This window comes from Pipistrellus hanaki, assembly GCF_964339955.1.
Source record: "Pipistrellus hanaki genome assembly, chromosome: 2".
In the NCBI taxonomy this organism is placed as follows: Eukaryota; Metazoa; Chordata; class Mammalia; order Chiroptera; family Vespertilionidae; genus Pipistrellus; species Pipistrellus hanaki.
The window spans coordinates 50657678-50677735 of record NC_140504.1 but is presented as its reverse complement, the minus strand read 5'-3'; the positions used below and the strand labels follow the sequence as shown (position 1 = coordinate 50677735).

The window sequence follows — 20058 nt, the reverse complement described above, 5'->3', positions numbered from 1 at the left end:
TGAATCTTCTCACTCTTCCTAAAGCTCAAAGCACTTGATCCTGCTGGACTTCAGGTCTCACACAGTATGTCTACTTGCCATCTCCCTGTCTCAGGTGACCCGCTTTCTCCTGCCAGCTTAATCTTCCTGACACGCCATGCCCATCACAGTCCTCTCAGTGCAGTGATTGGCAGGGACAAGCACCGAATCTAAAGTCATTAGCCTTCTATTCACCTCCCTCAGGCGCCAGCTGCTCCTTAGCTTCCCAGCCCCAAGTTCGCAAATAGCCTACTCTGTTGGGTTTCATTGGAATATCTGCTTCATCCAGTTACTGAACATGCATTGTATTTAGTGCTCGCCATGTGGCAGGCATGGGGCCAGATCCCCCTGCTTATGGCATAAACACCCTGACAGTCAGGTACACGCATCCCATCTCACAGTTGTGAAAACAGACTGGGAGCCCTTAAGTAACTTGCCCAAGGCTCAATACATCTAGTGGCACAGTCAGAATCTCGAAGCCAAGTTTCCAGGTTCAAGTCCACCACCAAACCACACCACACATCAGTGACATGCCTGAGGACAGAGGCTCCTGGAGCAAGATTCATACCTGCCACAAGTCCAGTAAGTCCTCAAACACACACACACACACACACACACACACACACAAACACACACACACACAAACACTCCTAAACTACTCTAGACCACCTAGGCTTAGAAAGTATTCCATCCTCCTCAGAGGACTGCCCACCCAGCAGGCTGGCCTAGCCAATGTCCCACATTCGGGTTTTGGCCACTGGGATCTTCCTGGATTTGGGGCTCCTACCGTAGGTCTTCTGCTTGACCTTGCTGTGCTGAGTCACGCATTTATTTACTAAATGAATCCTCTGATCATCTATATCACTACATCAAAGACCAAATAATACTCCCTACCTTCGTTTTATTATTAGCCAACATTTACTGAATGTTTACTGTTAAATAAGCTCTATACAAATATTTACATAAATTATCTCTTTTAATCTTCGTACTTCTCTAGAGTAGGTTCTATTACGATAGCCCTTTTATAGGCAAGGAGGCTTAGGGAGCAATTAGCCCACAGTCACAAAGGGTTAGAGCTATACCTGAACTCAGGTAGCACATGTACCCTTGATCATCCCATCATGAACCCTCAGACCTACCGCCTCTTCCCAGCTGGTCCATGTATTATTGACTAACACACACACACACACACACACATACACACACACACACAGATACCCCTGAGACTATCTATTCATTCACCCCTCCACCTAACTCTGTGTTCTCTCTATGGACAAATTTCCTGAGAGCTCCTTTCCTGTGACCAAGAAAAGAGCAGATCTGAACTGATGGGGTTGGCATGACACTCACCAGCTCTCTTCCCACTGGGCACCACCTTTTTAACCCCGTGTTCTTCAGGCCCCAAAGCTCTTAGCAGAATTATTGACTCTCAGGACTGGAGTAAAACCAGAAAAAGGTTCATGGGAAACTCCTGGAGGGTCAACCAATCCCAGAGTTCAGCTTCAAATGTGTCAGCCACCCAACCTGCCATTGCTGCCACACATGGGCCTTGGGTTTTCCATCTGGGTGGCTTTGCTCACACCTTTGGGGCAGTAGCCATATAGCAGAAAGGAATGAAGCTTAGACCTGTGAGAATTAAAAATGGCGGCAGATTCTTCACTGATACTGCCCCTAGGGCAATGGAAACGAAAGAGAAAATAAACAAATGGAACTATATCAAAATAAAAAGCTTCTGTACAGCAAAAGAAACCATCAACAAAACTACAAGAAAGCCCACTGCATGGGAGAACATATTTGCAAATGTTATCACCGATAAGGGCTTGATCTCCAACATTTATAGGGAACTGATACAACTTAACAAAAGTAAGATAAACAACCCAATCAAAAAAAAAAAAAAAAAAAAATGGGCAACAGACCTAAACAGATACTTTTCGAAAGAAGACAGAGGAAGACAGAAAACATGCTCAAAGTCACTAATCATCCGAGAGATGCAAATCAAAATGACAATGAGGTACCATCTCACAACTGTCAGAATGGTTATCATCACCAAATCAACAAACCACAAGTGCTGGCGAGGATGCAGAGAAAAAGGAACTCTCACTTCTGGTGGGAATGCAGACTGGTGCAGCAACTGTGGAGAACAGTATGGAGTTTCCTCAAAAAACTAAAAATGGAACTCCCATTTGACCCAGTGATCCCACTTCTAGGAACATATTCCTAGAAACTAGAAACACTAATTAGAAAGGACATATGCACCCCTATGTTCATAGCAGCACAATTTACAATAGCTACAATTTGGAAACAGCCTAGGTGCCCATCAGCAGATGAGTGGATTAGAAAACTGTGGTACATCTACATAATGGAATACTATGCTGAGGTAAAAAATGAGTTTGCAACAGCATGGATGGAACTGGAGAGCATTATGCTAAGTGAAATAAGTCAGACAGAGAAAGATAAATATCACATGATCTCACTTATTTATGGAATATAATGAACAGCATAAACTGATGAACAAAAATAGATCCAGAGGTAGAGAAACATCGATCAGGCCATTAAAACTCAGAGGGAAGGTAGAGGAAGGTGGGGGTATGGGGGAGAGATCAACCAAAGGACTTGTATGCATGCATATAAGCCTAACCAATGGACACAGACAACAGGGGATGAGGGCATGAGGGGTGGGAGTTTGGGGGTAATGGGGAATAAGGACACCTATATAACAATGTAATCAACAAAGAAGTTTAAAAAATAAACAAATAAATAAAAATACAAATGGTGGCAGAGTAAGTAGATGCAGCATGGACATGCTCCCAGGAACAAACTGGAATTACAACTAAACTACAAAAAAAAAATTTCCCGAAAAATCAACAGAAAACTCGCAGGAGAGAACCCTGATACCTGAGGGCTGAAGGTGGAGATCGCATGGAGACTGGTAAGAGGGGCGGAGGCACAAAAGGGCCAACTGGGCACTCACAGACAGCAACTAAAGTCCTGGAGCAAGCATGTCAAACTCGTGGCCTGCAGGCCACATGCAGCCCACAATAAATATTTTTACGGCCCAGCCAATATAACGGTATATAAGAAACCTTTTAATAAAAATTTTGTAACTTAATTTTTACAATATCCTATTATACATAATTATTAATAATGAACTACAATGTTCACTAATGACTGATTACTATAATCGTGTTGCATTCATTCCCCTTATGTGCCTTACTCGCAGGCACACCATTTCTCCCACTAATACTAGCAGCGGATATTTTAGCAGCTGATGGCCACTTCATTAGTCTTGGACTGACTTGTTTGGTGTGTGCAACAGGAAATATTTTGTTTTCAGAAAACAAGAAAAATAGCTTTATTTGCATTGTGCTTGTTAATTTATGCAGTTATTTAGTGTCTGGTAAGTTAATGTTCAAGAAAAAAATATTAATTTCTATTAAAATGTTCTATTATTTTATGTTAACAACTAGAGGCCCAGTGATTGAAAATTCATGCACTGGAAGGAGGTCCCTCAGGTGGCCTGCCCCCTCTCAGGAGCCCTCAGGGGCAGAACGCAATCTGGCAATCAGGGGAAGGCGACACCCCATCACACCTCTGCTGCTGCCACTGCCACAGCGCAAGCCTCAGCCGGCCCTGGTTACCTGAGCCTCGGGCAGCCCTGGGCAGCTGCGTAGCCGTCATCCAAGGCCAGCCCTGGAGATCTGGGAAGCTGCCATCTGAAGCTTGCTTGCACCTTGGGCCGGCCCTGGGTGGCTGAGGGGCTGAGGGACCCCCCTCAGCCCTCCAGGGTAGCTGGGGGACTCGGAAGGCAGGCACATGGAACAGCCAGCCTTGCCACACAACCTGCCGCCCCAGCAGGGCTGAGGGGACTGGGCGCTGCCATATTGTGACTTTTGGCGCTGTCATCTTTGAGAGAGTGGCAGTCAATTAGCATATTCCCTCTTTATTAGATAGGATTACTCATTTAGTTCAGTCCTTTGTATTTGGCATGACTATTGAAATAAACCTTTGTTTCTATGAAAATTGAGCTTTTATTTTTTTTGCAGCTCACATAAACTTAAACCTTGTTTATTTGACCTATGTTAGCCTCTGAGTTTGACATGCTTGTCCAGGAGAGATATCTCAGCTGTGGTGGGTGCCACTGAGAATTCTGGGATCTAATCCCCAAGCTGGGCCCACCAGCAGACACACCAAAACTGAGGAGGGTACCCACATAACATCTGGCTGTAAAAAGCAGCAGGGCAGCTGTCTGCCAGGGAATAACAGCTGAAAATTCAGGCACCCTCTTAAAGAGCTAACGCACAAAAATTCCCTGTGGAGCCACCCACCTTGTGCTCGGGCAGAGGGAGGGTGAAGTGGACTGGAGATGTGAGAGCAAAACCCAGGACTGGGGACTCGGGGGATAGAGCTCAGAAGACAGACATCCCAAGTTCTGGGCTGAGTCATTCCCTCATGCATCGGAAAACATCTTTTCCACATAGACATCTGCCTAGGCTAGGGGGAAGTCAGTTGACACACCCTATTGAAAAACACCCTGCTCTGAGGCCACTTTAGAAATTAAAAGTAACAATTAGCCTCCAGGCAGAAGCAACTGCCCCATCCTGTTAAAAAAAAAAACTCTTGCCACACCTGAGAATGATTGCCTAGGGTGCAATTCAAGTCAGAATCCTATCAGTCTGTAGGCAGAGGTACCTGTGTTTCCCCAAAAATAAAACATCCTCCGGAAATAAGACCTAGGGCATGGAAAGATAAGACATCCCCTGAAAATAAGACCTAGCGTAATTTTGGGAGAAAAAATTAATATAAGACACTGTCTTATTTTCAGGAAACAGGGTAGTATCTGGAGGCTTTGAGTTTTTACCTGATCTAATTAGTCAGAAACAGCCTTTAACACTGTCCTACCTAGACACAGTTGTAGGCAAACTCATTAGTCAACAGAGTCAAATATCAACAGTACGACGACTGAAATTTCTTTTGAGAGCCAAATTTTTTAAACTTAAACTTCTTCCAACTTCTTAAAAATAGACCTACCCAGACCGTGGTATTTTGTGGAAGAGACACACTCAAGGGGCCAAAGAGCCACATGTGGCTCGTGAGCCAAAGTTTGCCGACCACTGACCTAGAAGTTGAGAGGGATAGAGGATCTACGCAATACATAGTCACAAACCCAAACAGAAAGTCATAAATGAGGAGACGAAGAAGTAATCCCCAAATGAAAGAACTAGAGCAATCTAAGGAGAGATAAGAAATTTATGTGAATCAGAGTTCAGAGTAAAAATGTTAAAAATGTTCAACAGTATAGAAAAATATATAATAACTATGAAAAAAGAACAGTCTGAGATAAAGAATGGCATAACACAAATAAAGAACACATTGGGAGGAATACACAGCAGATTAGGGGAAGCTGAGGATTGAATCAGTGAATTAGAAGACGGAGTTGAAAATTTCACTCAATCAAATAAGCCAGTCAATGAAAGAGAAACACCACATGACCTCACTCATTTATGGATAATAAAGAACATTATAAACTGATGAACCAAAAGATAGATATAGAGACAGTAAAGCAACAAGTAGACTGTCAAATTATAGCAGGTAGGGTAGGGAGATCTGGGGGAGATAATAGATCAACCGAAGGACTTGTATACATGCATATAAGTACAACCAATGGACACAAAACTCTGGGGAGGGAGGGTACATATGGGGGGGGGGGGCAATGTTAAAATATGTACACAGATAATAATTTAATAATAAAAAAAGAAAGAAAATTTCACTCAATCAGAGAACCAAAAAGAAAAAAAAGCAATTAAAAAACAGGAGGACAGCGTAAAGGAGCTGTGGGACAATGTGAAACGTAACAGTATTAGAATAACATGTGTGCCAGAAGAGGCAGAAACGGAGAAAGGCATAGAGAATGTGTTTGAAAACATAATGGCAGAAAACTTCCCTAACCCGGTGAAGGGAAAAGTCACACACATTCAGGAGGCACAGAGAACCCCAAGCAAGAAGAAAATGCTGGGGACTCGGGCTGGGCCAGACGGTGCGGGGCCTCGGCTAAGGAGTCTGAACCCTGGGTGGTAGACGCAGGGAGTCACTGTAGGCCAGTGTTTCCCAACCTTCTCTCATGATGAGAATCACCTGGTGGAGTTGTTAAAACACAGATTCCTGAATCCCAACTAAGAAGTGCTAAACTAGAATTTTTGGGAACATATAGGTAAAAATGTATACTTAACTAGTGCTCTAAGACAGATGCTATATACAGAGCACTAAGTTAGGTATGCAATTTTACCTATATGTTCCCAAAAATTCTAGTTTAGCACTTCTTAGTTGGGATTCAGGAATCTGTGTTTTAACAACTCCACCAGGTGATTCTCATCATGAGAGAAGGTTGGGAAACACTGCTGTAGGCCTTTGACAGGGGAGAGAGCATCACAGCTGAGCCTCAGCTGATCCCAATCTCCGGGATGAATCAAGGACATCGTATTTGTTTCCCTTTATGGAGTCCCTGGGGAGAAGGGCCTCACATTTTCCATCCAAGTATCTTTTGCATACTTAACACAGAACCCGTGCATGCACAGTCTTACACACCCAACGAAGACGCCTGGGAAGCACCGTGGGAGACGGGGAAGCTGAACAAATGTAAGACCTCTGACGAAGCAAGGTCTCTCTGAGGGGCCTCAACCCCGCGAAGGAGGCGGCCACGGGCCTTTTCACCCAGGAGTGAACAGCTCTGGACGAGAGCGCTGGAACAGCTCTGAGGAGGCCCCTCCGGGTCTCCAGTCACCCATGCTAAGCAGTGAGCACTCCCAGGGCGGGGAAGAGCAGCAGGGTGACAGCCCTGGGGAAGGGGAGCCTCGTCACCTGCCCGCCATCACGCTGCATTCCTCACAGGCGCTCCTGTGCGTGAGGAGCGGGTACCAGCCAGGCTGGATTCTCCCACCCACCTTGAGCCCCATGTGCCTCAGCAGCCTCTGCCCCTGGGCTCAGGACCCCCCACCCCCCAACCTAGGCCCCGCTCTTACTGTTGTGGGAGGCTTTGAAGTGATTCTCTCCCCTCTTGTGGGGAGCACATTCCCCATTAAAATCCCAGAAGCCCTCCTGCCCTGCTCTGCAAAGCATGAGAGAAACCCAAGGGGCAGTGAAAACATCCAGGCTGAGTGACCAGTCACTGGAAAAGATGCTGGAAACAAGTGGTTTCCCGGTAAACACTTAAGTGGGTTTTCTTATTTTTTTAAGGGATTAACTACTTCCGGGGAGAGCCACTCCCATTCCATAGCCACATTGAACATTTACTATAACTAGTGATCCACAGGAAGAGGATAAAGAAAAAAAAATGCCCTACAGACAACAGGGAATCCAGAAATCCATTCGGCTTCAGCATCTACGCTTTTCCGAAATACATTTTCCTTCTCACGCTGGTGTGATTCAGTATGAAAAGGAGTTCATAGTATCTGAGTCCTCACTCTGTTCAGAGATAGTCTCCATGGCAGGGAATGTGAGAGTCCAGGATTCAAACAAAATAATAATAGCAAAGATTTCCTGCACTCGGATGGTTAAGGGTTGGCTATAATATGTTCTGGGTTATGCTGGAACACCAAAATAAACTTCTGAGATAACTACTTCCAAAATAGTGCACTGCAATGTTTCCATTCGGCTTCCTTTGTGGTGACCCTTTGCTCAGAGGCCTCAGGGGTTCCCCGACAGGCCCCCACCCCACCCAGGCCTACCTGCTGGGCTTCCTCGTGGAAGAGCTCCTGCACGTGAGACATCTGGGCCCTTCTCGAGGGAACCGGGGTCCTGGTGGTCCGGGTAGGGAGGCCCTCTGGAAGGTAAACACCATCCTCAGTCAGGCTGGCTCCTCCTTCCCTCTCTCCTGACCACCCACCCTCCCTCTGCACCAGAGTCCTCCCTCCTCTAGAAACTCCTGCCCTCCCTCTTCAGGACCTACTAGATCCGGCTCATCCTCCGAGGCCCCCTGTGCTCCCGTTGTGCTGCACTAAAGCCCCAGCTGCCACCGAAAACGGTTTTGGATAGAGCATCAGCCTGCGAACTGAAGAGTCCCAGGTTTGATTCCAGGCAAGGGCATGTACCTTGGTTGCGGGAATGTGCAAGAGGCAGCTGATCGATGATTCTCTCTCATCGATGTTTCTAACTCTAACCCTCTCTCTTCCTCTCTGTAAAAAATAAATAATAAAATAATAAAATTAAAAAACCAGCTGGCCCAGCTCCCTCTTTCTTCCCTGAGCTCCTTCCCTGGGGTGGAGATTGGGGGGACCAGCCGCCCAGCCCTTGAGGACACAGTGTCACACTCCTCTCCCACCCTCAGAACCCCTTTGTCCAGGGCGAGGGCACCTCCACGCACTAGACCTGGATCCAGGTGGTGAGTGACTGTCAGACCAGGCCATGAGCGGAGTGGGAGAGGGATGGTGAGGAGGTTGTGCTGAGGGTTCCTCCGGAGCAGGGCCAGAAAGGGGTGTGGAGGGGAGAGGTGGGTAAGAAAAGGCTGACAGAGCATCATTGCCAGGCTGGGTTATCTCATCAGGGAAGCAGAGCCTTCCTGGGCCCCTGGACCAGCCATCCTTGGGGCTAGGACCCCATGCGGGCTCTGAGCCTCCTTCTCCCAGCAGAAGGCCGGGCTGAGTGAGCGGGGCTCCTGACCCCTTGGGAGCAGGAGGAAAAGGGAAATGGGGAGAAGGGATGTAGGGTAGAAGAGGTCATGGTCATGTGAGAAGAAGAACATGGCCCATGACAGTGACCAGCGAAGGCAAGGAAGGAGGCACGCTCCCTAAAGAGTATTCAAAGCAAGAGTTGGGGGTTGGGCCGGAACCGGTTTGGCTCAGTGGATAGAGCGTCGGCCTGCGGACTGAAGGGTCCCGGCTTCCATTCCGGTCAAGGGCATGTATCTTGGTTGGGGGCACATCCCCAGTGCGGGGTGTGCAGGAGGCAGCTGATCGATGTATCCCTCTCATCAATGTTTCTTTCTATCCCTCTCCCTTCCTCTCTGTAAAAAAGTCAATAATATATATATATATTTTTTAAAAAAGAGTTGGGGTTGGGGGACCACTGTGCGCTCAGAGAAGCAGCTGAAGAGAATGAAGTATTAGGCGGGCTGCGGAGGGACCCTCATCCTCAGCACATCCCCCTGCCAGCTCCGCCCAGCTGCCCGCGTGCAGAAGGAGCGCTGGTCCTCGCGCAGCCCCTCTGCTCCGGCCCCTGGCCAGCCTGAAAGGACGCCGGGATTTACTGAGACCTGCTGGGGAGGCGGGGGGGAGCCAGAGCCCAACACGCCTCGCATCTCGGTCGGTGCGCACCCACTTACAGGAACCGGGTTCAGCAGAACGCAGCCCCCGGCCGCGCCCAGCCCCGGGGAGCGCCCGGCGTTGCGTGTCCGTGTCCGAGGCCCGTGGGCGGACGCGCGGCCGGTGCGCGGGGGGTGCCCGGGAGGTGGGGGTTGGTCTACCTGAGCAGGGAAGGGGCAAAGGGGGTGGCAAACGGGCACCCCTTCCCCCAGGACAGAGCCCCTCCGCCGGAGCCCGGCCACCTGCGCGCCCCGCCGCTCCGCTCACCTGCTCCGGTCCGGCTCCCAGCGCCGCCCGCCCCGCCCCGGCCACGTGGCCGCCCGGCGCCGCGGTGCGGGTCCCAGCTGCCCGCTGCCAGGCGGTCCCGCCCGGCGCCCCGGCCACGTCCGCACCCAAAGCCCGGGTCCGGGGGAGGAGGAGGGGCTGGGCCGCAGCGCCGTCTGTCCGCACCCCTGCCGCCCAGGAGGGCTCCGCGCGCCCGGACAGACAGACCCCTGGCCCGCAGGGAGGGGACGGGATGCTGACCCCGTGTGTTGGGGGGAGGAGGAAGGGGAGGACTGAGGGGCAAGGGTACGAACTGGAGGGTGTGCCGGCCTTCTGGCTGGCCTCACAGCTGGTTCAGTGCGGCCAGCTGAGCTGCCGCCTGGGGATGGGGCTCACTGCAGCCGGGTCCTGGGAACCGCAGTCCGTCCTGCCCGCGAGGGAGCGGCTGGGGCCCGGCTCCCCCGGGGCTGCCTCCTGGGCAGGTGCAGAAGCACCCGGATAGGAGGCGGCGACTGCGCTCCGGGGTCCCACAGGCTCTCAGGACCTGGGCTTCCTTGGCCAGGAAGGTGCCCTCCGGCCTGCTGAGGGGGAGCGAGGGAGCTCTCCGCACCACCTTCAGGGCCACTCGGAACCGCCCGAGGGGACTGCGGGCGAAGTAGAGGTTCCAGGGCCCCAGCCTGCAGAAGAAGGAGAAAAAAAGAAAAAAAAAAAAAAGAAAGAAAAAAAAAAACCACTAAATGAACACAGAGAGAATTTAATATTTTCCTGTCCAATCTGGTATGTTTCCTAAACTCCAATAACTTGCTAGGCTTCCGTGAAATAGGAGGGCAGCTGGGCGTACTTCCCACGCCCACAGGAGCCTTTGTGTGAAAATCCTTAAAAATAGAGGGTTTTCTTTTAATAACAAAAGGGAAGCCAGAGCCAGAGCCATGGGAACACTGACAGAGCCCCAACCTCTCCTGCTCCAGCAGAGGGTGTGTGTGTGTGTGTGTGTGTGTGTGTGGTGTTGTATGTGTGTAAAGACATAAAACATGAAATGTGCCATTTTGACCATTGCAAGTGTACCATTCACTGGCATGAATTACACTCACCATGTTGAGCAGTCATCACTGCCATCTCTTTCCAAAACCCTTTCATCACCCCAAACAGAAACTCTGTACCCACTAGGCAGTAACTCTCCAACCCCCGACTCCCAGCCCAGGGTAACGTCCAAACTACATTGTCTCTGTGAATTCGCTTCCTCAAGAAATTTAACATCGCTGAAATCATACAATATCTGTGCTTTTCTGTCTGGCTTATTTCACTTAGCTCAATGTCCTCACAGCTCATCCACGTGGGAGAACTTCCTTTCTAGCAAAGAGGTTTTTCATAACCCATCTCGGCAAGGGGAAAGAACCCTCAAATTACAGACGAGCCACCTGTGAACAGAGGATGACACCACCATAATACTGGGATCCACTATATACCCAGATTTACATCTATGTGGCCAATAATAATCTTTATCGTTCACTTTGGGGTCACATATGAGACTTGTGTTTTGATTTGTTTTGCTGCTTCAAGCTAGTTTCCTCTTTGCTGTCACCATCTGGTGAGGCTCCCTCTGAGGGAGAACCTTACAGAATCCACATTCAATTCCACATCAGCCTGACTTAAAGCATTAGAACAGGAAACTCACCCCCCTGTTCATAACCACCTACTTCCTGTTGGTCATCATTTCGTAAATGAGAAGGTGCCCTCAAAGCTTACAGGCATCTTCTAAACCTAAGAACAATATTTTTCTTCTGTTCTTCATTTGGAGGCTAGAGAAACCTGTCCATCTTCAAAGAAAGATGTAGATTTATCTTATAACTGGAGGCCCAGTGCACAAAATTCATGCAGGGGGTGGGGAGAGTGTCCCTTGGCCCAGCCTGCACTGTCTCCAATCTGGGACCCCTCGAGAGATGTCCAAGGGCAGTTTTTCACAATCCAGGACTGCTGGCTCCCAACCTCTCACCTGCCTACCTGCCTGCCTAATCACCCATAACTGCTTCTGCCTGCCTGCCTAATCCCTAACCACTCCCATGCCAGCCTGATTGATGTCTAACTGCTCCCTGCTGGCCCGATTGCCCCTAATTGCCCTCCCCTGCAGGCCTGGTCACCCCCAACTGTCCTCCCCTGCTGGCCCAGTCACCCCTAACTGCCCTCCCTTGCCAGCCTGGTTGCCCCTAAATGCCCTTCCCTACAGGCCTGGTTGCCCCCAACTGCCCTCCTTTGCCAACCCAGTCACCCCTAACTGCCCTCCCCTGCAGGCCTGATCGCCCCCAACTGCCCTCCCTTGCAGGCCTGGTCCCTCCCAACTGCCCTCCCCTTGCAGGCCTGGTTGCCCTAAACTGCCTTCCCCTGCTGGCCATCTTGTGGCGGCCATCTTGTGTGTTGGAGTGATAGTCAATTTGCATATTGCCTCTTTAATATATAGGATAATGATACTAACCTTAAAAAAACACTTGTGCTGAAAAACAGTCTCCTGCATATCCTTTGAACAGAACAATCTGTTTTTAAGATACTACCCTACATAATCTAGTATAAGAATGTTCATTGTCTTATTAATTTTTAAGAATTAGAATCTAAATGTCCATTAATAGAAAACATTAAATAAGTTATGGTGTAACCATACTATTACAGCCAGCATTAGAAAGGTGTTTTTGTAGATACTTTCTTGGCACTCTGTTCATCACATAGTAAAAGCAGCAAGTTGCAGAATAATGTGTGGAGTTTATTTATTAAAAAGCAGTGTATGTATGTACATAGTTTGTATGAAAAAATGAACATCAATCTAATAGTAGTTATCTCTAGGTAGTAGGATTTATATAGTGAGTAAAGACAGAGAGGAAGTGTGCTTTGGTGTACAAATTCTGGATTTTTATTGAAATGTTTTTCTTACAAGGAACACATGTGACTTTTGGAATCTGATTTTAAAAGAAAATTAGAAGACAATGTGAGGCAGACTGTATTTTCCAAAGATGGCTGCCCTAACCCATCCCATCCCATCAGCTCTTCTTGCACTATGACTTGCCATTCCTCCAAAAAGAGATGGGGTCTATGTCCCTCCCCTTGAGCCTGAGCGAACCTTTTTTTTTTTTTTTTTTTAAAGATATTTTATTGATTTTTACAGAGAGGAAGGAAGAGGGATAGAGAGCTAGAAACGTCGATGAGAGAGAATCATCGATCAGCTGCCTTCTGCACACCCCCTGCCGGGGATGTGCTCACAGCCAAGGTACATGCCCTTGACCGGAATCGAACTCAGGCCCCTTCAGTCCGCAGGCCGACGCTCTATCCACTGAGCCAAACCGATTTCGGCCTGAGCAAACCTTTGTAAATGCCTCAACCCAGAGGCATTTGACTACCTGGGTTAGGCCCTAAAGGCAATGGGGAATCAGTCTGGCGCCCTTGCTCCCAGAGCACTGACCCCTGGAATTCATGCTGGAAGGCAGCCAGGCCACATGGACAGGTCACATAGGGGTGTTCCCACCAATAGCCAGAGTCAACCGCCTCACACGTGAGTGTAACAAGCAGTCAGATGATTCCAGACCCTGCTGTTAGGTTCTTTCAGCTGAGGTCCCAGACACTGAGCAAAGACAAGCTCCTTATCCAGCCAGGTTAGCTCCATGGATAGAGCATCGGCCCATGGAATGAAGGGTCCTGGGTTCGATTCCAGTCAGGTTGCAGGTTCAATCTCCACCCGGTCAGGGTGAGTGTGAGAGGCAACCAATAGATGTGTCTCTCTCACATCGATATTTCTCTCCCCGTCTCTCCCCCTCCCTTCCACTCTCTAAGAATCAATGGGAGAAATATCCTCAGGTAAGGATTGACAAAACAAAAAGACTAACTTCTTGCTGGGCTCTGCCTGAATTTCTGACCGCAGAGACCATGAGAGATAATAAATTATTGTTGTTTTACGCTAGTGATCTTCAACCTGTGTGCTGCAAGGATTTTTAAAACATGCAATACCTGACTATTTAGTCAGGGGCACTGACCTCTTTCTCTTAGATTGTCAAAAAAGTGACAACAGCCAGCCCAGCAATAGCCATCCAGTGTGAATGGATCAAAATCATACCTTTTTTTTTTTTTTTTTGTCTGACTGGCAAAAAGTGTATTTTTTGGTGTGCCGCAGAATTTTGGCATTTAGTTTACGTGTGCCACGAGATGAGGAAGGTTGAAAATCGCGGTTTTAAGCCAATGAGTTTTCAGCAATAAATGGCGAATACATGGTTCATGCAGCCAAGGTAAAAATGCCGTTTCCTTTCAGTGCTTTCATTTCATTGTTCGAATTTGCTGTTCCTGCAGCCCCATTGTATAAAAAAATCAAAATATGATTTTAAGCTCACCTTTTTCTGTTCCTACACAACTCCAGTCCCAGGTGAAGCCCACAGCAGGGGGGTTATTGCTCAGCTGCAGACAGATCCTGCAGCCCTGCCCCTGCCAGGGGCTGGTCCTGGGACCGGTCACCTGTGTGAAGGCTGGAGAAATCCTGTCTTTAAAAAATAACCCCATTTGTCAAAAAGTCAGAGCTTGGGCAAAGTTAACCAAAACTGAGATGTGCAAACAGGTTGAAAACATTAATTCATGATGTAAATGATGTACAGCTACAAAAACCCCCCTCCCAGCCTCCTCCCTAGCGCCAGGATGAGGGCTGCGGAGGGGGCCAGCGAGCCTGGTCCTCTGCCCAGGCTGTGCTCTGTGGTCACCTGGCGTGGTTTCAGAAAGCAAAGCTACCAGGCTGGGCACCAGAATTATCTTTGAATTCCTCAGGTAATGCTAAGGTCAACCTCGGATGGAAGGCACGGACTTGCCAACTCAATTATTTGCTTTTTTTGTCTGTCTGGTCCTTCTGTAAAATACCTGAGAGACAGAACATACCTGCCCACCATGGTTACTCCAGTTACAATCTTCAGTGATGAGGAGATGAAATACGTCACTCGGAGAGCACAGGCTATTTAATACGTAACGGGTGGGGAAAAAGTAGGTTTATGTGGTTCATATGAAAAATAATACAATAATTAATAAATAATCCCAGAATATTTTCCTTTTTTTCTTTTTAGTTGATCATTGTGATGTGCCTCCCTGTGGCATGTCTGCCCATTTTTTGAAAATCACAGGAATTCTGCACTCATTCAGAAAAGTTCGCTTGCTCTGAGGGTGGAGTCCGGACTTGAACCTTGGTCTAGTTACAATACTAGATTCTCTCCTCTGCACAGCGGCTGCCTCTCTGATCCAGGGGGAGGAATAGGAGACAGGTTTTCCGTCTTTCTGGACTTTGAAATGTTTGCAAGAGCCCCGGGTGCAAGAAGGGAGTGTGTGTGTGTGTGTGTCGGGGGGGGGGGGGGGGGGGGGGGGGTGCTGCCAGGCAGGAATTGAAAGGTGGCAGCTGTGTGACCCCGAGAGCTCCCCGTTCCCGGAGAGGGAGAGGGAGAGGGGCCGGCACCCTGAAGTCCTGTCCGGCTTCTGGGGCGGGGCTGAGAGGGAGGGCTGCGCTCTGGGCCAGGTGCTCCCGGCTCCTGTTGAGCAGGTTTCTCCTCCAGGATCTAAGCTGTTTGTTGACTCTGGGAGTTTGCCTCCTGAGGAGGGAAAGGCCTTCTCCCCAGCCAGCCACCTGGCAGCTGGCGTGCGGGAGGGCCTGGTGGCACTGGAGAACGCGATGCCGAGAAGCTGGGGAGCAAGGCCCGGTGTGTCCTGTGGAGGCGGCGGCAGTCTGACCGGCCTGTGACCGCAGCGCAGGGAGCGTCAGCATGTGCCCCAGCGTCACAGGAAAGGCCCGCCGAGGCCTTCAGGAGCCCCGAGGCGAGCAGCTCGGTTTGGGTGGGAGCCCTGTTCTTCCCCTCCGCTCCGCGGCCGTGTCCGCGGTCCTCCGTGTGCCGGAGCCTGTCTCCTCACCCGCAGCCCGGAGGAAATGTAACCCGCCACGCCTCCCCGGCAGAGCCGCTGTGAACATGCTAACATTTTGCTGGGGATCGAAACCCAGCTCGGCTCTGTTGTTCTCATAACCCACCCCCTCCCGCCGAATTTCAGACGCACGTGGCCGTTCTCTGGTCCCGCCGCTCCCTGGCAGTGCTTCTCCGTGGCTCTCCTCGCAGCCCCGGTTTAACCAGAGGGCCGGACGCTCTCCTTCAACCGAATCCCCCGATGGTCTGACCTCCAAGCGCCGTGCCCAGCACTGGCACACCGTGGGCGGCAGCAGGACGGCTCTGGTGGCGGGAAATCAGATCAAACTTTCACACGAAGCAGCAGAGGAGCACAAACAGACGCCTGTGCTAGGAAGGAGCTGTACAGGGGGGTCTGAAATGGTGGGGTGCAGGGGGGGGGGGGAGTGCAGAGGGGAGGGTGATCAGGGAGGAAGTGGTGCTGGGGCTGAAATCTGGGCTGGGGGATCCATAGAGTAGGGTAGAGAAGAAGTTGTCTTTGTGGCCGAAGGGAGCATGACCAAGGATGAGACTGAAAGCAGCTCAGTAACTAGAGCAGAGAGGAGGTTCACTGGGGGGGGGGGGGGGGGGGGGGGGTAGTCTAGGGCTGTGGGCAGCGACAGCTGTGCAGGGCCAAGGTAAGGAGTGGAGTGTTTGTCCAAATAGTGACTGAGAAACTCCGAAGGGTTTCGCATAGCTGCTATCTAGAAAAGGGACTGGAGGCCATCCAGAGCTGATGTTCAGAAGAAACTTGCAGCCAGAAGCTTGACACTTGAGCGTGACTTGGCCTGTGGTAGTAACAGGAGGGAGGGTTTGAAAGAATTTGAGAGACAGGCACAAGCCCTGGCCCCCTCTGCCCCCAGGAGCTGCCTGTCTGATGGAGCAGATCCCAGAGCACTCACTGAGCCACAGCCGGCCGCGAGCAGGGGCGTTTGGCATTGAGGCCACACGTGTGGCCGTGGCTGTTTGCTTTTTCCTTTGTTCTGTGCGCCCGGGCGGGAAGGGGCTGACAGGACCTGCTCCCCGCTCACTCCTCTCCAAACACAGGCGCTCACTGCCCTGCGGCCGGGCCGGCAGGTGCCGGGGGAGGAGCTGGCGCGGGGGCCGGGAGTCCTGGCCGTCCTCTGGCCCATGGCCGCACTGAGTGTGGGGAACAGGCCCAGCACTCTGAGACACCGGCTTCCCAGTGGCCACGGCCACGGCGATGCTTGGGAATTGTGTTTGGAAACCTGGGGTGGAAAGCAGGACCCCAGCATTGCGAGGTGGCCCGCCATAGCACCATTTTACCCCAGAAACCTCCGGCCCCACCCTAACGCCCGCACTGCTGAGCCTGCCCCCACGCCACTGCTCATTCATGTGCGAGGTGCTGTTCTGGATTCTGTGAAAAAACGCCCTCCAGCAACTTACACGAGCCCAGGAGTCTCCCGACCCTCTCCCCAATGAACAACCAGTTTAAAAATTTCCTGAACTTCCGATACTAAAACCCCCAAACATTTAAGATAAACAAACCTAACCTGCATCACATCCCATTAGTCATTTCCCTTGGGAGTCTACCTGCTACAGACCAGAGTCATTCAGGGAAAATAAAACAAAGGTGAGAGCAAATGACACAGAAACGGAAAAACACAGGAGAAAAAGGTGAGGAAGCCCACCACCCCCCTTCTCCTGCCGGGCGGCTGGCTGCTGGCCCGGCCTCACTGCCCGGCCCGGCCTCTGCCTTGTGGGCACCAGGTTCCTGCTCACCATGAACCCATAGCTGGGGTTTTAAGATGACCAGATGTCCTGATTTTCAACAGTTTGTCCCGCCAAAAGCAGGACGTCTGGTCACCTTAGTTAAGTTCAATATATATATATATATATATATATATATATAATTTTATTGATTTTTTTTTTTTTTTTTTTTTTTTTTTACAGAGAGGGAGAAGGATAGAGAGCTAGAAACGTCGATGAGAGAGAAACATCGACCAGCTGCCTCCTGCACACCCCCTACCAGGGATGTGCCCGCAACCAACGTACATGTCCTTGACCGGAATCAACCTGGGACCTTTCAGTCCGCAGACTGATGCTCTATCCACTGAGCCAAACCAGTTTCGACAAGTTCAATATATTCTTACTTTTGTGGGGTGGTCCTGCTTCCTCTTTGTTCTGACAAGTCTACAACTTTTATTTCCCTCATTCACTACAGTATCGTTTTCCAGAATGTCCCACCCCTTCCATGGCCTCTGATAACGGAATCATACAAAGTTCCCGTCACTGCCACTTCACTGCCAGTTACTCCTCGTTGGTCGTTCACATCCAGACACACAAACCCCTCTCCGATCTTGCTCGGTCTTTTGGAAGACCGCCAGCCAGTGAGGAGTGTGTTACCCGCTCTGCTCTGCGTGAGAGGCTTCCGGCCTCGTCCGGCTCTGCTCTGTCACGCTTTTGCGCCGCTTCTAAAATCTGAACTAGGAGCTGTCTCGTGATCTATAGTTTATAGATTATCTCAAGCGATTTGATACCCACAACAACACTGAGAGGTGTTTTTTATTCCCACCTTATAGATGGAAGAACTGCGGCTCAGGAAGGATAAGGACTTGAACAACGTGACACATCAGGCAGAGCCACCGCTTAGTCTCGGGTGCGAGTCCCTGGCCCTGCACCCGCTCGGGCAGCCTGGAGAATATGGCCAAACGGCACCGCTCTGTCTCCTTCCCTCCAGATCACACTGCTCCCTTCCCGGGAAAGCTGCCCCGCTGCCTTGGCTGTGCTCTCTCAGAGCCAGCATCTGCTCTCAGATCATGAGCACCAGCTCAGCAAACCGCATGGGACAAGTACCCTCGGCCATCTCCCGAGATGTTCCCAGTTGTTCTAAATGCGTTGCGCTCAGAATTGTCCCGCCATCTGACTCGGTGCTCCGGAAACCAGTCCTAACCTCATGGTACCACTGACAAAAGTTGTGTAGGTGCCAGAGTCCTCATAAAGAAACAAAGGAAAATCACCACACCGAGGCTTTAAGGGGTACAGTGGCCCAGACACCTTAAAGGAAGTGCTCAAGGAAGAGAGAGGATCAGATAATTTGGGGCTAGTGGACACTACTTGACATGAAGAGTCATAAATACCATGTTGGCAAGTACTGACGTCACTGGATTAAAAACATTCCTGTCATTCCATGAGGACTGTGCTAGAATGACTAATTCTCCTGCCCCAGGGAAGCATCCGCAGTGCCCACTTCCCACCCCGATAAGGAATAGGTGACCGCTAGGGTAGCCTTACCCTCAGGCTGTGACACACCCCCAACCCCCCACCCCCACCCCGAGCGTTCACCTCCCGCTCCCGTTTCCTCTGAACAAAGCACACATTTCCATACCCCACAGACTAGGTTTGAACCGTACCCTAAGTTTGATATTTTAACTAGGGGATGATTTTTAACAATGCTATTTCCACTGTTTTGGTCTATATACTTTTTCTCTCTTTTGTTATGTTTCCTAGAAAACTATCCTAAAATAAGTACTACTGCTAATACTACTTTCCCATTGGTTGACAAATGAGATATAAATTACTCAGCACAGCACCCAACACATCCTGGCATTATTTGCTTTAATAGTCTCAAGTACAATAATGCATCCTGCAATTGCCAAAATTTATAAACATCTTTCAGATAAAGATGCTCGTAGCCTCAACCATCTATTATTTGCATGTATTACAATGCTCGTTACTAGGTGATCAATGTTGAACTAATACTATGCCCCAGCAAAGAATTCAAATAAACAGAAAACACAATTATCATCACAGATCATCTATTTCGTTCGCCCCCTTCAGCACCCTGACACAGTCATCAACTTCAAAAATACTGTTAATCCTCACCTGAGGATCCTTTTTCCCACTGATTTTTCAGAGTGTGGGAGGGAGGGGTAGAGATGGAGAGAAACATTGATGAGAGAGACACATCCATTGGCTGCCTCCCGCAGGTGTCATGACCAGGGTTGGGGATGGAGCCTGACACCCAGGTACGTTCCCTTGACAATCAAACCCGTGACCCCAGCCCATGGGCTGACACTCTACAACCACTGAGCCAAACCCACATAATCTTATTAAGAATGAGATAAGCTAAGAAAACTTAGAAAAGTTTGAACTTTTAAAAGTTCACTCTTTTGTATAAATAGGTAGTGAAATGTTTTCTATTTTACAATTGAAGTCCATTTTTAAACTCACTTTCCTAGTAGTTTTGAGAACCACTTTGAAAATGTCCTTCGCATTTACAGTAGCACATTTTACATTCTCTTACACAAATGCATATGTATCTACTTGAGTGTATGTGTAAAATGTTTTACTAAAAATGTCCTTTTAAGGACACTTGAAAGTAACAAAAGAACTGAAATCATGAGATCCAAAATTTACCTTTAGTTCACTTAAACTTTTCCACTTCATTGATTCACTATCCATGAAATAGATATGATTTACTCTAATACCTTCTTGAATTCAAGGGGGGGGGGGCGGTGGACGATGAGGGGAAAGAACAGCCAGTACTCTAAAAAAAGTTTAAGTCCTATCCAAACATACAGCCA

The 20058-nt window shown here is 49.4% G+C and overlaps 1 protein-coding gene across 1 annotated transcript in view; it reads right to left on the bottom strand.

Moving 5' to 3' along the window:
* The window catches only part of SLC12A8 (solute carrier family 12 member 8), a 146649-nt gene extending 138835 nt beyond the window's left edge, over nt 1-7814 (bottom strand). The window contains exon 1 of the mRNA XM_084871629.1: nt 7740-7814. Coding sequence (XP_084727755.1) covers nt 7740-7781 — 42 coding nt within the window. The 5' untranslated portion in view covers nt 7782-7814. The remainder of the gene's footprint in view (nt 1-7739) is intronic.
* Nucleotides 7815-20058: the final 12244 nt, after the last annotated feature.